This window comes from Centrocercus urophasianus, unplaced genomic scaffold (assembly GCF_019232065.1).
Source record: "Centrocercus urophasianus isolate 14NV4802_14NV808 unplaced genomic scaffold, USGS_Curo_1.0 seq_18, whole genome shotgun sequence".
NCBI lineage: Eukaryota > Metazoa > Chordata > Aves > Galliformes > Phasianidae > Centrocercus > Centrocercus urophasianus.
The window spans coordinates 23,608,110-23,623,077 of record NW_024884733.1 but is presented as its reverse complement, the minus strand read 5'-3'; the positions used below and the strand labels follow the sequence as shown (position 1 = coordinate 23,623,077).

General features: G+C 45.2%; 2 protein-coding genes across 2 annotated transcripts; both read left to right on the top strand.

Moving 5' to 3' along the window:
• The first annotated feature begins 78 nt into the window (after nucleotides 1-78).
• Nucleotides 79-9,263, top strand: TXNDC12 (thioredoxin domain containing 12). The gene is made up of 7 exons (XM_042819152.1): nucleotides 79-339; nucleotides 1,842-1,902; nucleotides 6,386-6,438; nucleotides 7,125-7,198; nucleotides 7,733-7,802; nucleotides 7,893-7,976; nucleotides 8,409-9,263. Exons 1-7 carry the CDS (start codon nucleotides 249-251, stop codon nucleotides 8,486-8,488), a joined length of 513 nt encoding a protein of 170 aa, XP_042675086.1. The 5' UTR covers nucleotides 79-248; the 3' UTR covers nucleotides 8,489-9,263.
• KTI12 (KTI12 chromatin associated homolog) lies at nucleotides 2,813-4,631 on the top strand. Its single transcript, XM_042819151.1, has one exon. It carries the CDS (start codon nucleotides 2,813-2,815, stop codon nucleotides 3,527-3,529), a length of 717 nt encoding a protein of 238 aa, XP_042675085.1. The 3' UTR covers nucleotides 3,530-4,631.
• Nucleotides 9,264-14,968: the final 5,705 nt, after the last annotated feature.

Genomic DNA, 14,968 nt, shown 5'->3' with positions numbered 1-14,968 from the left:
AAGCCGACAGTATTTGCATAGCGGCGGGGGCGGGAGCGGCGCGCGCCCGGGCCGCGGTGCATGCTGGGAGTTGTAGTCCGCTCCGCGGTTGACATGGCGGCCCCCGGAGGGCCTGGCGGCACCGCCCACATCCGCCTTGCGTCACTTCTTGGGCTTTAAAAAAAAAAAAAAAAAAAAAAGGAAAGGGAAAAAGATCCCTGGGGCTGCTCCGAACTCCTCTTCGAGCTCCAGGGCCCGTCGCTGACACCATGAAGGCTCATCCCGCCACAGCCTCCGTCCTCTGCCTGTGCCTGCTGATGGCTGCCGCCGCCGCCGCCGCCGCCGAGGGGCTCGGAAAGGGTCAGCAAACGTTTCCTTCGGGCTTTGCTCTCAGCTTCTGGCGTTGCCGTGAGGGCTCGCGGGGTCACTCGGCGGGCTGGGGCTCTTGGGGCAGCAGCCCCGCCGCCGACTCCTGGTCACCCTGGCACGGTTTTCCTCTGCCCGGCCTGCCCTCCTCGTGGGCTTATCGTGGGCAGCGGCTCGGATCCCTTCGGGCTTCACCCGGGGTGGTCGCGCTCTGAGCGGGTTGCCCTGAAGGCGGATGTTCGTTGCAGGGCTGCAGGGAGTGCCTTGAGCCTACCCGGCGAGGCTCTTCGAACAGAGGATTGTCCCTGTTCCATCATGATGGCCTTTGAATGAAATACCCGACGTGCCTGTATTCTGAGTAAATGTGACCTATTAGCCTTATGGCTTCCAGCTCCCCTCAGCCCATGCAAGCTTGGACGTCAATGCCTTGCTGGTAGCTGGACTAAATATTTGATGTGTTGTGTCATATGTGTTCACAGTAGTTTGTACTGGGAGATAAGCACAGGTCATAAAAATACTGTGCCAGCAGCTGCAGTTTGCCAGATGCTGAAGGAAAGTACCATAGGGCTTTGTTCCACTCTCCGCAGTTTCTTTGCTACAGGTGTTTACTGGAGGTGCTGCCTGCCATGGTGTCAGCACTGGGCAGCTTGTGGCTCCTAATCCTGTGCTGTAGCTCCCCAGATTGTCCCCTTGGTGAGGATATGGCCCGTGCCATGTCGCTAAGTTATCCCAGCCCTCAGCTATGGGAAGGGGAAAGCCATGGCTGAGATTTGCCTTTCAGCATAGCCCATGTCACTGCAGCGACGGGACCTCTGAGGAATTCTTCAGAGAAGGCTCCCTTATCTCAGATCTCCTCCATCTCAGCACTTCATGTGATGGTGGTGACCAAAAAATGGCAGTCTCTGTTTTCCTGTTCTTAGCATATTAGCTGACAGAACAACCTGCTTATTGGATATGTATTTCCCATGTTGTTCGGTCACTGCAAAACTCAGAAACCTGCATAGCAGTGTTCCTTCTTAGTCTTTGATGTCAATTATCAGCAGTGGTAATATTTAGCATAATAGTTTTAGAGCATTTAATAATCACTTATTGGTCTAGATGTATTTGATGTTTGCTCCCATTCACTGGGATTTAGGAAGCCAGATGGCGACATGTTTAATTTGTCATCAATCAGTTAATAAATGCTCATAGGTTGAGAAACAAAAGGGAATAATTAGAAGGCATTTCAGTTTTAAGCTTTGCTTGGGGAATTTTTTTTGTCCTTTGCATAACTGTGAATATTCATGAGTGTGTGATTTGTTTTTGTTAATTAATTTCAGTGGGATTCCTCAATAAAACTGTGTAGGTTGTAAGTATTCACAGAAGTCTTTCGAGGACTGCAATTATATTTTCGTTTTTAAAAAAGAATATGTTATGAGCTGAAAATATTCCGGAGGGTTGTTTTCTTCTGATGATGTGTTAACTATGCAGCATTTCTAAAACCTCCTTTCTGGCAGGTTTTGGAGATCACATTCACTGGAGAACACTAGAAGATGGGAAGAAAGAGGCAGCAGCCAGGTATGTTACTTGCTTATGAATACAGAAAAAAAGGCTTTAAAAGTTCACCCAGATTCTGTACCGATGCTAACCAATCCTAAATTTAACCACAGAAAATACAAATTATTAACAAAGGTACAGGAGACTGCTTAGATCCCTACAGCTTATTAGAGAAATAAATAGTTTTTTCTTAACGTTGCTGAGGAATCACCCGTGTTTAATCACTTCAGTTCAATGATTGAGGTTCTGTCACGTTTCCAAAGAAGAAACCCACAAACTGAGGCTTAAAGGCTACTCAGTCCCCTTGAACTCATCAGTGCTCACTGCATCTGTCAGCATGGATGTGCTCGTATGGATGCGAGACCTCGATGTGAGATACTTTGTTACTAAGGAACAAACTGATAAGTTATTAAAGTAGAACCTTTTATTGGTTGAAACTCTAACACCGTCTCTGTGAAAAGATTTAAAGAAAGTCATTTTTACGTTTCTCTCAGAATCTTCTTGTGTCAAAACATGAGAAATGAAGCTGTCTGTGTATCAGTTCTTGTGTTTGTAACTGTGCACTGATGGACGGGAGACCTCTGGCTGCCCAAGGTGCTGTCACGTGAATGCAGGGCACTGCTCAGCCTGATGAGCGCTTGTAAGCGGATATTTATTTGTAAGCGGCACGTATTCCACATGTCTGTACGAAAACAGTCGCAGTTTTCGCAGGAATAGTTCTGGCTCTGCTTTGCGGTGAAGCAGAGTTAGCAATAGGCACGGAGGAAGCAGGCGTTACGCAGGATGAGAGGTTCTGCGCAGAACCCCCGGGAGGGCGGGCTGCGGCGCAGGCCCGGGGCGCTCCGCGTCGCCATAGCGACGGTCCGCTCGAGCGGAAGTGGTGGCGGCCACTTCCGGGTCAGCATGGCGGTGCCGGGGCGCTGAGCGCGCGATGCCGCTGGTGGTGCTGTGCGGGCCGCCGGGCAGCGGCAAGAGCCGGCGTGCGGCCGAGCTGCGGGACGCGCTGGGCGGAGCTGAGCGGCGGGCGCACGTAGTAGCCGAGGGGGAGGGCGGCCGGGCGGCTCTGCGGGCCGAGGTGGAGCGGCTGCTGAGCCGACGCGACGTGGTGATCGTGGACGCGAGCAACGAGCTGCGGAGCATCCGCTACGAGCTGTACTGCGCGGCGCGGCAGGCGGGCACGGCGCGCTGCCTGCTGCACTGCGTCGGCGGCGGCCCCGCGGAGCCGGCCTTTGAGGCCCCGGACCCGCGCAACCGCTGGGACCGGCCGCTGTTCGCCGTGCACGGCGAGGAGCCGCTGCCGCTGGCCGACATCCGCGCGGCTCTATTCGAGAGCGCTCCGCCGCCGCCGCACCGCGCCACGCGCAGCCAGCCCCTGCAGTCCGGAGACTTCCTGCACCTCCTCGACCGCGCCACGCAGGACGTGGTGGCCGCTCTCGTGGCCGCCCAGAGGAGCGGGGCGCAGCCTGGAGAGCTGGTGCGCGTCCCCGGCGTGGAGGAGGGGCTGGTGCTGCCGCGGCCCGTCAGCCTGGCCGAGCTGAGCCGGCTCCGCAGGCAGTTCATCAGCTACACTAAGATGCAGCCCAGCGATGAGAACTTGGCGCAGCTGGCCGGCATGTTCCTGCAGTACCTGAGCCGCAGCATCCAGTGAGGCGCGGCTCCTTCCGTCCCGAAGTGCTTGCAGCTGTAGGAACCCTCCTGCCGTGCACCTCAGCACTATGTGATGCGTGTGTCACATAGCACAGCCCGTGACAGTGCTGAGAAAGTCAGTACCATGGTGCTGGAGCAGCTGTACTCCTAAGAGGATCTGTAGGATCTTCCTGTCCTCTCTACTGCACTCTCCCCATGTCTTTCTTGTTTGCTTGTTGCATCCCCGCACAGCTGAAGTCTCCTGTGGAGACCTGCACCTCAATACTAATGTAGCGACTGAGCATAAATGCTTCAAAGCGGTGAACATAAGGAGAACTCCTGCCCTCCTCATTGCCATGTCTGTCTCTTGAATAAGAAGCCTGCTGTTCCAAGGCTGCCTTCGTATGTATCAAACTGCAGAGGGGGACTTCAGTTCCTGGACTGGAAGAGGCTGTATTTTTGGGACATAACCGTTTTTCAAAATCCTATTGAACCCAACAGATAGATCTGCAAACTCTGCACAAAAGCAGGGTGCTGGCTTAGGAAACTTAAATCTCTCATTTCAAGTTTAACAATAAAACATGTGCCTTAGATGGAACAGTCTTAATCTTAAACTGTTTTATTGAAACAACTTGCTGTGGCTTTTTTTTGCAAGGTCCTCATTAAAAGCTTTTAAAAACACTAATTGTTTATGAGTGCTCTTGAGCTTGTTTTGAGAGGATGCAGTATGATGGCAGTGTGCTCTGGCCAGTCCTCAAAGTCTGCACTGGTTGTGACTGGGTAATTATTTTTGTATTTAGCTTCAGCTGATTTCAGTCTTTACTGTGCCACATGTCTGGCCTGTCCATATGTTTCACATTCTGGTGGATGCTTCATCCCTCATGCAAATAAGTGTCAGAGTCTGCTTTCATTTTTTTTTTGTGTGGTGCTATCTGGGAGGAGATGGTAAGTGGGGCAAGAAGAGTTGCTTCAGTGATTTGTCCATGTATCTGATGTACTGGTTGCTAAGTGGACATTGCCATTTCAGAATGTGAAAATGATTACAGAAATGTTTTTATGTAAACAGCATTACTTTTCCAGTTAAAAAGAATAAAACTGAGGAAGCACATGCAGTATCTCTAAAACTTGTGTGATTTCATCCTGGCTAAGAGTTTATATTGTAAGACTGAGCACTTGCATTTAAAATCTGCATAGGAAATCAATCGATAGTGCAGTGCAGTACCAATTGCAGCTACTTCTGACCTCTTCTGACGTGAAGATCCTTGATGATAAGAGCAGTGTGTGTTTTCCAGATTTAATTCAGCATTTAATTCCCAGAAACGGGGGGGGGAGAAGAGGGGAAGAAAAAAAAAGAAAAAAAAAGCATTGTTAGGGTGGGGACACGGATGTGAAAAGAGCTTTGCTAGGGAAATGTGTATTCTTGCTGCTTGCTGCAAACAAAGTCCTGTGTAAAGATGACAGCATATCATTCAGTTACAAATGGCAGACTTGTGTTGCACTACTGTAAATGTTTATTGCTTCCTCTCTGCCCTTTCCTGGTTCTGAAGGCTGAAACTTAATGTTGGTAGGGATTTCCTTCCTTACCAATCTTCAGCTAAAAGAAGAACCTGATTTTAGGTTATTCTTAATGCTCTGGAAGCTACTGCTCTAGCTGCCCTTGGATATTCTTCTATAGCTTAAGGGATTTCATGATAAGAGAAACCATTTCCTTGTTCTTAGTCTTTTTGAACTTACTGTACTAGTTAGCTTTTGCCAGTGTGAAGTGTTGTACTACTAGATGTGCTCAACAGCAATAAAAATCACCTATAGGTATGTCACTTTTTTCTTGTTAAGGTGAAAGGTATAATAGTCAAGATATTGAGAGCTGTAAAGATGGATTAATTGAATCACAAGCACTTACAGCAGTAAATATGAGAAATTCTTTGTGTTTAAAGCCTCTGTCTAATCACATGAAGTAACCTGAGTACATTACCAAGGAGCTCAGAGAATTCAAACTTGTTAAGCTTGACTAGAAGGTGAAATGCTAAGAGGCTTTTCGGAACAAGGTTAAATAAAACATACATTAGGTGATGAAATCAACATCCAGGTAGTAAAGGTAGTGACTGTCTAATGAATTATTTGGGAAGAGGAATGAATAACATTCCTATGGTGTACCTGAAACACTCAGTACTCTGAATTGTCCTTCACAAATGACCTTTCTGTATTCACTGAAGTCAGCTTCCTACCTTTTGTCATTTTACATTGCGCTTAATTTAGGCTTCAGTTCCACACAGACTCCTTCCTTCTCGGTTCTCAAACTTGTCACAGGTTTATTTCAGCATACTAAGATAAGGGCCATTAGCCTGGAAGCTGAAGGGCTTGCCAGTTTAGTGTGTGTGATTACTGCTCAAAGGAGGATCTTGATCACGGAGGCAGTAGCAGGAAGTGTCTGAAACATGCAGACAGTAGTGGGGAGAGGGGTTGATGGATGACTGTCATGCAGTGGATTATGTTAAGCAGCTGTGTAAATCCCTTCTGAGATCTCTTACGTAGCTGGAGTGGCTAACCACTGCTAATTCCTTACGAAACACATCACCAGTTGTGCTTCTATGCAAATCTGAACAAATGAGAGCAACCCTTCCAAAGGGAACATCTCCTCTCTACTGGAGTGGTTGGTGATTGACATTTCTAATGAACTATTCTAATGCATTGTTAAGATTGGGAAGTTTTTGCAAGACAGCAAAACCTTAGAATACAATGGAATCTCTCTGCATTTTCTATTATATTAAGCCTTTGTAGTGCCCTTGACTCTCAAAATGTACAAACAATAGAACTTATAGTTGAGAGGCTTCATGTAAGCTATCTGACATGTTTTCCTTTCTTTCCCCTTATTTTGCAGTGGTTTGCCTCTTATGATTATCATCCACAAATCTTGGTGTGGAGCTTGCAAAGGTGAGTGAATTTAATTCTGGAGCTTGATGAAATTCCTGGTGAACTTTTGCATGCAAATTGTGTAACGTGACAAATGTGAACTTTGCATTCAAAATGTGCTTAGCTGTATTTATATTTTGTTCAGAGCAGTGTAGTATCTCACCACTTCAGCTAATAGTGCTGCCAAAAGCCAGCCTTTGTAAATGCCAGTCAAGTAACAGCTGCATGTCTACAGTGGCTGCAGTTTTCCTGCACTTTGCTAGAAAAAAAAATGTAGAAAATGAATGAATTGAGAGTTAAGAGCAAATTACCTTACTTTCAGCCACCGGATCTCAGGATGCTGGGCTTTGTCTCTTTCAGTATTGCAAAGGAACATGCTGATCATTACGACTAGGCTTAAGATGAACAGGCTGGTTGAGAAATGGTGGTTTGCAGCAAGCTTTTGTTTCTGTTCCATTAGTTCAAAAGTGATGACATATGGCTGATGGTTAAGCTTCACTGTGTGGCTGCTCAGCAGGGATCACTGCTCTGCTGTTCTGAGCCTGGCCTGAGCAACTTGATGCATACATTCCATTTCCCTATGCTCACTGAAAAGTACCAGCTCTCTAGAGGGAGGAATAGAGATTTTTCTGCCTACCTGAAAACCTGAAATATTTTCCATTGTCTTTCCATATCTTTCTCTCTTTATTTTTTTCTTTCTTAATTAGCTTTGAAGCCAAAGTTCGCTGAGTCTAAGGAGATCTCTGAACTTGCTCATAATTTTGTAATGGTCAACCTTGAGGTAGGCCACACTTTCATTTGTACCTATATTACTGCTTAGTAATAAAGCATTTTGAATCCTGCTTGACTGGTTGAATCTGTTTCTTTTCTATATCCTAAGTCTTGCACTCCTGAGTGGAGATATGCAAGATTGATTGATAGAGCCAATTGTTTGGAAAATATTTTTCTTCACTGTAGTTACTTTAATTGCATTGATAAACCTGACTCTCCACTGCTGCCTCTTGAACAGTTTAATGTTGTTTGTCTGTTGCCACAGGGAGGGGATTTATATTCATTCTCTCATAATGTACCAGACATTCCTGCACCAAAGCAGGGTGTTTAATGCACACTGATATTTCACAAATTTTACTTCTTTAGGGGAAATTACCTTATTTCATTTAAAAGTGGAAAGAGTGCAATACCTGTTGTCTGTTCAAGATGTAATTTGTTCAGGGTAACTGGAACCCGAAGGCTTGTTTCTTTAAAACAAGTGCTGTGTTTTATTACATTACATTACATGCTAACACATGGCCTCATTTCTGTCTTGCTTTTGTAGGATGATGAAGAGCCGAAGGATGAAGCCTTCAGTCCTGATGGAGGTTACATTCCCAGAATCCTTTTCATGGGTAAGGCATCTGCAGCTGTTGAACCCACGCACAGGACTGCATTCTTACTGTTACCACCCAAATTTCCTGTTTGATTTCTTTTTTTCAAAGATCCCAGTGGAAAAGTCCACCCAGAAATCATAAATGAGAAAGGAAACCCCAGCTACAAGTATTTCTATACCAATGCTGATCAAGGTATGTGAGAAATAACTTGAAGTACGTTGTTAGTGAGATGGGTCTGTAGGTGTGTCTTGAGTGAAGGACAGCACCTTCATTTTTAAGTGGAGAAAAATTATACTTCACAGTGTAAGGGAGCTGTGAATTACAGCATGTGTGAGTGGCTCTTCATGCTTTGAGGAACCATATTTAGAGTTATGATCCACTTTAAAACCTACAAAATGTTTGTAGAACCTAAGCATTCTCCTTTTGTCACATGGAAAATCATGCAACTCACCAAGAGGCGGGAGAAGAGCACAGGGCTTTTTCGTTTTGGTGTTGTTTATTTTTTGCCTTAGGTTGCTTTGTAGATGTGCATTCTGTAAGTGTTGGTTTAAAATATCTTCATTAGTGTGGCACCTTGACAGTTTTGTTCTGAGATTAATAGTTGCTTTCTCTCTGATCTTTCAGTTATCCAAGGGATGAAAGAGGCCCAGGAGAAGCTAACAGGTGATGCTTTCAAACAAAAACACCTGGGAGATGAACTATAATGGAAAACACTCAGTTATGGTTTTCCATCACTTCAGTACTCTCAAAGGAAACAGTTAAACAGACCAAGAATGTAGATGCACTGGAGGGACGTAATTCTCCTGTCAATAATGTTAAGTTAAACCCTGTTTGGAGTTCACACACATGCATCAGATACAGTGTTATCTCCTCCTCTGCCTGGCAGTGTGTACTATAATGGTTATTTCCAACCAGGTAATGGCAAACACATCAATTAGTGTGTTTGAGCAACCACTAATGTTTGATATTAAAAGGGAGGTTTGTAGGACAAAACATTCATTTGAAGACAAACAGCATAATTGAAAGAATTGGAAGTAGCCAGCATTTTGACACTTAATCATGGGTGGATCTCTCATTTCTCACTCGTATTATGTGATCCCATTGTTTTTACTGGGGTTCCTATGAATGGGCATGTTCCTGGGCCACGTGTTTTGTAGACCTCCCAAACCATGAATTCTGCCACTAAGCCAAGTAGAGTAAAATTTCATCCATGTTCAAGTAGCATGTGAAGTCATGAGCTCTGCAAACATATTTTTATGTAGAATTCTGTGTGATTCATCTTTATTTGCCCCTGGGCAGAAATTGAACTTCTTTCTTGTGCACTCACCTTTTGATTGTTTCATCAAGTGAAGGTGGGTTATGTTGAAGCATTACGGGGAATTCCCTTTTATTCTTTGAATGTTTTCTGGTGAATGCCTTGCCATCACATTGTACTGTATTTTTGTACCAGGGTGAAGAATTAAAACTTTTTAAACATAAGCATGCTAAAAGGTTTTTTTTTTTTTTTTTTTTTTTTTTTTTTTTTTTTTTTTTTTTGTGAGCAACATAGCTTTCTGTTCTTAGGGACTGGCAAATATATTTTTGTTTACATTGCAGTGGTTATTAGTGTTGAGTGTCACAGCTGAAGGTTTCTCCTTTGTGTAATTAAAAGACAACAGATGCTTTTCATGTAATAATAATTCAGCTATTCCTATAGTATGTATGTTGTTGAAGTTAAGGTAATATCACAGAATCACAGAATGGCCTGGGTTAAAAAGGACCACCAACCCCCCTGCTATGTGCAGGGTTACCAACCAGCAGGGCAGGCTGCCCAGAGCCACATCCAGCCTGGCCTTGGATGCCTCCACATCCACAACCTCCTTGGGCAACCTGTTCCAGTGTGTCACCACCCTCTGTGTGAAAAACCTCCTTCTAGTATCTAACCTAAACCTCCCCTGTCTTAGTTGAAAACCATTCCCCCTTGTCCTATCACTATCCACCCATGTAAACAGTTGTTAATATCCAGTGGTTTTCAACTGGAGTTGAAAAGAAAAATAGAAGGGAAGAAGTAATCTAGCTTGACTTTCTGGTATGAGTGCATTGCTGGATCTTGTTCAGCTTGTTCTTCATGTGGACCCTGATGTCCTCTGCAAAGCTGCTTTCCAACCTGTTGTACCCATGGGTTCTTTGTTCCCACGTGAAGAACTTTGCATTTCTCTTTGCTGAACTTCCTGATAACTCTCTGCCCATTTCTCTGCCCATTTTCTCTGTTGAGGTCCTTCTGAACAGCAGTACAAGTGTCTGGTTATCATCTGCCCTCCCCAGTTGTGTATCATCTGCTAGTTTGCCAAAGGTTACTCCACACCTCGGTTACTCCACAATCGACTAATCTCTTTGAGCCTAGCAGTTCTGCCAGTTTTCAGTTCACTTCACTGTCCATTTACTTGGCCTGTACTAAATCCATATCTCTGAGAATGCTATGGGAGACAGCCAAAAGCCTTACTAAAGCCAGTATAAACCACACGTGCTGCTCTCCCCTCGTCCACAGAAACCCTTCATCTAAAGGGAAAAAAATCCTGTCTGAAAGGCACTTGCACTGACTTCCAACAACAGAGAGTTTTCTACAGATAACATTTGAAAATCTACCTGAGGACATTTACTGGGGAAGACAGCTGGATACAGTAAACCCACTTGCCTACCGAGTCCATTTTTACTGTTAGTAGCATTAGGAATTTCACCTTCCAGAACATTCTGCCTTAAAGGGATTTTAGTCAGTAAATCTCAATTGAGCGATAAAAGACAAGGACGTGGTGGAGATAAAGGGATTGCTGCACACTGCAATTACCCTGTTCAGCTACTAAAAGTTACTCCTCAGGTTTTATATTCTGCTTCTCTTGGAAATTATCTGATAAATAACCAACAAGTTGAACTCAGAAACTGTTCTCAAGTTATATCAGCCTTCAAAGTAAGTAATTATCTGTAAGTCCAGAAAAAGGATCTGTGTTCTGCAGATTAGTATTTTTTCCCTAGCTGGGTCAGTTGACCTAATAAAAAATAGATCCTGTCTTATTTCATTTGTAGCTTTTGATTACCGCAGCTGTAGAAACTCATTGCTGCATTTTTGTTTCTGCTTGCCACCAGGGGGAGGACTCTGCTTGCTCATCTGAAATACGATTCAACAAATCATAATTTAAAAAAAAAAACACAACAACTCTGATTCAGAATAGCAGAGTACAACTTTGTGATTTTCTAGGCATACTTTCACAGCAGTTCTGCCCTTGTCTTATCTCTGCAGTGAAATCATAGCCTGCAATACTTACAAAGTTTGTCCCAAAGCCTTGCTTTGCAATACGTTCTGATGTCAGAAGCAGCACTGCCTCAAAGAAATGTTTAAAGTACTCTGTGGAGATCTCCCACTGATGAGAGATGTGCGTCCTTTACCTTTAAGACTATTTTTATTCAAATCTCATCTCCTTCGCTTCTCTGACGTGTTCCCTCTCCTGTAGCATTTTCTGCCTGCCGTCCCTAGCTAATTCTGGCAGAGAAAATCACCAACAATCCTTTTTTCTTTGCTATTTAGCTTTCTCTTTAATCCTTCCTGCCTTTTGTATGCTCAGACACAGTGAGCTGGTACAGTTTCCCCATCCTCCTTTGTATTTGCTCTTTTCTAGACCTCGAACAAGGAGCGTGGCACTTGCTAGCTGACTTGGTGTTTATCTGGGGTCCTGACAGAATGTGACATGAGTGCTTGATGTGAGGGGCAGCTAGTTAAAAAAATATAAAAGCTGTTGACGTATCTGGATTGAAGGCTAAATTTACTTTTGGTCTGTTACTTACACACAAATATTTTTCTCTTGCTACCTGCCAGTTTTATAGCTGGGTATTTTAGGTGCTAATTCCTAATGCAGATTCTTGACACCTTTCTGTTGTTTGATTTAGATCAAATGACAAATCCTGGTTGGCATTTTCTGCCATGCAGAGGCATACATCTTGAGCTTTTCATCTGAGAGCTGTTGTATGTATGTTGTGTAACTTTATGCTTCCTGCACGACAGTGTTTGTTGTAGTTCAGTAAAAAGTTAATTATACACTGCAGCATCTCAACAGTGTGCAGTAACCAAGGTCTCAGATTAGTTTGCCCTCATCAGCTTCATTTTGTGTGCACATCTATTTGCATATAACTTGCAGTAAATCTCTGTATTTACATAACTTTGTCTGATACATCCCAGAAATCCCCTCAGATTCTCCATTTATGGGGATAGAAAAACCCTAAGACAATTCAAAATTCTTAGTATAGACCCAACAAAGTGCCAATCTCATGTAAACAAACATATTGTCAGCTCCCTTCTTCCCAGAAACAACCCACAGAGGAAAAAATGCAAAGTTAATTAAAGAGTGACTAGATTGCAGCTAGCCATCTGGCTGCCTGGAAACAGAGGTTGCTTTGCACACCTGGGGCTGAACAGGCTTTAAGGAGGTGTCAGCCAGAGGCTCGGGAAGCCTTTCCTTAGCCATGTTTCACAGCAGGGAACAAAAGTGCAACAGGCAAAAGCACCAGCACTGCCAGCACTGTACATCATTCTGGCATGCTGAGTTTACCCAGTCAAATGCACTTTCATCCCCATGTCTGTCTGCCATCGTATTTGCCTTGTATCAAACTGCTAACAAGCTTCATTCATTGTCCTCACATCCAGCTTGTGTATGAACAGCTCTGAAGAGATATTAAACCTGTATGAATGCAAGGTCCTATATCCTTGAAAGGAGTGGAAGTTCCCACTGCCAATCCATGTGCATTTCAAGGAAAGGACAAGGATAATGTAAGAGGCTGCATTCAACCTCCAGAGAGCTGTGTAAGTTGTTTTAGGGGCTATCTGGGCAGGGGAGCTTGCAGCCTGCAGCAGGAACCAAGGACCCACCACAAATGTCTTTCAAACTGGTGAAAGTCACTTTGTTTCAGAACTAGCTGGCATATTATTATTATATTATAGAAGCATTCCCCTTTTCTTTCTCCAAGAAAAAGGTGCTGATTTGCTAAGCGGTTTAGTCAAATAAAGTCAAGTTTGCTTTTCCTTTCAAAGTTTGCCTGGCACAAGGAGTGGCTGCGTACAATTCCCAGGCCTGCCATTGTCCAGAGCACACTCCTAACAGAGGTACTGATTCATCTTGCAGCACCAGACTGCTGCCAACATGTCCGCGTGCTGAGGAGGCATCCCCACTGACAGCTGCCAGCCAGTTCCTGTAGGCTGTCACTCTCCAAGCAGTGGGGAATGGATCAGAGACTTGTGTGATCTTCTCCAGGTTGTGATAAACATGGCATAATTTTGTAATGGCTAACTCTGCTAGATTCCTCTGATTAGGGACAAAAGAGAGAGAGAAAGAACTCAGGGTTTTCTGTAACTACTCTGGAAGCAGAAACTGACTGACCTGTGCTTCAAGGCTTCCAGGCTATGACTGGAAAGGTGACACACTACTGCTGCTGGCATTGTCCCTGGATGGGAGTAGAGCAGCCTGTCAAACAAGGTGCAGGGAGCAGGCTGTAGACACAGTGGAGTATTTCTGAGCTGCTGCCATGTTCTTCCTTCTACTGACAACACGTGTCCCTGCAACGATCTGGGGATGAAGAGGAAACAGCCAAGCTTCACCTTCCCAAAAAGATGTGATGGCATTGCAGGGAAGCTGCAGGCAGAGCTGTGCAGGGCTGCAAGGCAGTCCAGGATGACTGAGTCTGGTAAGGCTGGAGTCTGGTAAGACTGGTTGCGAGTTAGAAATCCTTTTCTGCCATTTGTGAACTGTTTTCTACTCATTTTTCAACTGTTCTGCACAAGCAGAGGATGGGGCAGGTAGAAGTAGTGCAGAAATATTAATTGGTAGGAACTACAGATGTTCTTGCTGCTTTCTGAGTGTTTCAGGACACCACACAACATGCTATGCATAAGAGCAGCTCTTCTGGCAGCACAGGACAAATTGGATGTCACTTTATCGTGCAGTTTGCAGTTTGCAAACTGTATTTTTAAGAATGTTGGTGCATTTAGCACTGATAATGATATTTGCCTGTTGCAGAGACAGCATGGGGCATGTAAGCAGTTTATTCCTCATAGAGGGAAGAAGCACCTATGTGCTACCTATTCACATAAAGACAGTTCTGTTTTCTTCCTGCAGTTGATGTGTTTTCTTCTTGCTTCCCAACATCAACTGGTAGGGAGATGGAGCAACTGCAACTGCTTCTATGGGATACAGTTTTTTTCTACACATTCAGAGCTTGTCATGAGCTCAGACAATGAAGCTGTTAAACACAGGATCAATTATATTATTCCTGCTTACAACATCACACACAGCAGCCAGCATCCTTGACATACGCACTTTGGCGCTGCTCTTGCTGGAGAAATAAGTACTGTCTTTAGGAATGACGGAACAGAAAGGCGGCAGCCCCATGTGTGCCAGTGGGGCCACACACTGCCCCCAAAGGCTTTTGAGGTGAATCGTGTTTTGATTTGCCTAACGGAGCCACCACTGAAAGGAGCCTGGATGTGGCTCTGGCCACGGCTCCTTCTTGCTGACAAGTGCAGGGCAATGCCCAAAACATGAGGGGTTTGGGCCCACTATCCTGCTGGGCAGAACGTCCTGTGCTGGGGACAGCAGCAGTGCCAGCAGGCTTCCAAGTCCTCCCCAGCTCTGTCACAGTCTCCTTTGTGGCATCACAAAGCCGGCATGACATCAGTCTTGGCACAGTCACGCTGGCAGCCTCCCCCAGCTCAGATACGCAGGGCAGCCGCTCTGTACTGGAGGTTACCTCTGGAGCTCCGCTCAAGGTAGCAGCCACTTTGTGTGTTGGATTGTTCCTTGGGAGAGAACAGGATGAAACTCACCCTGACTCTCTCCCTGACTATGGCTCTGTCCATAGTTTCATTTATCTGGGATGGCTTTGGCCGTTCCAGCTCTCATGGCCTGGTCTCTGACAGCGAGCAAAAGCTGGCCCTCCCTGAAAAGCAGCTGCTCGCTGACACCCAGGGCCAGGCCTCCAACTGGCTCCATCAGCTTGGACTTCCTCGCAGATGGGTCTGGTTCAGGCTGAGCAGAGTCAGTACTGCAGAGGTCCCAAAGCAGCAGACCAAAGGCACAGAAGAGCAGGCCTTCACGGGGCCCTGGTGGTCTGGCCTTTCAATGCTCCCTGTCAGGATCCAGAAGAGTGTCAGCAAGATGGTCCCT

Excerpts from the sequence above, each read along its gene's own strand:
- TXNDC12 (XM_042819152.1), top strand. The coding sequence starts at position 249 with ATGAAGGCTCATCCCGCCACAGCCTCCGTCCTCTGCCTGTGCCTGCTG. Across the intron at positions 340-1,841 it reads CGCCGAGGGGCTCGGAAAGG|GTTTTGGAGATCACATTCAC; the intron begins GTCAGCAAACGT and ends CCTTTCTGGCAG. Across the intron at positions 7,199-7,732 it reads TTGTAATGGTCAACCTTGAG|GATGATGAAGAGCCGAAGGA; the intron begins GTAGGCCACACT and ends TTGCTTTTGTAG.
- KTI12 (XM_042819151.1), top strand. The coding sequence starts at position 2,813 with ATGCCGCTGGTGGTGCTGTGCGGGCCGCCGGGCAGCGGCAAGAGCCGG.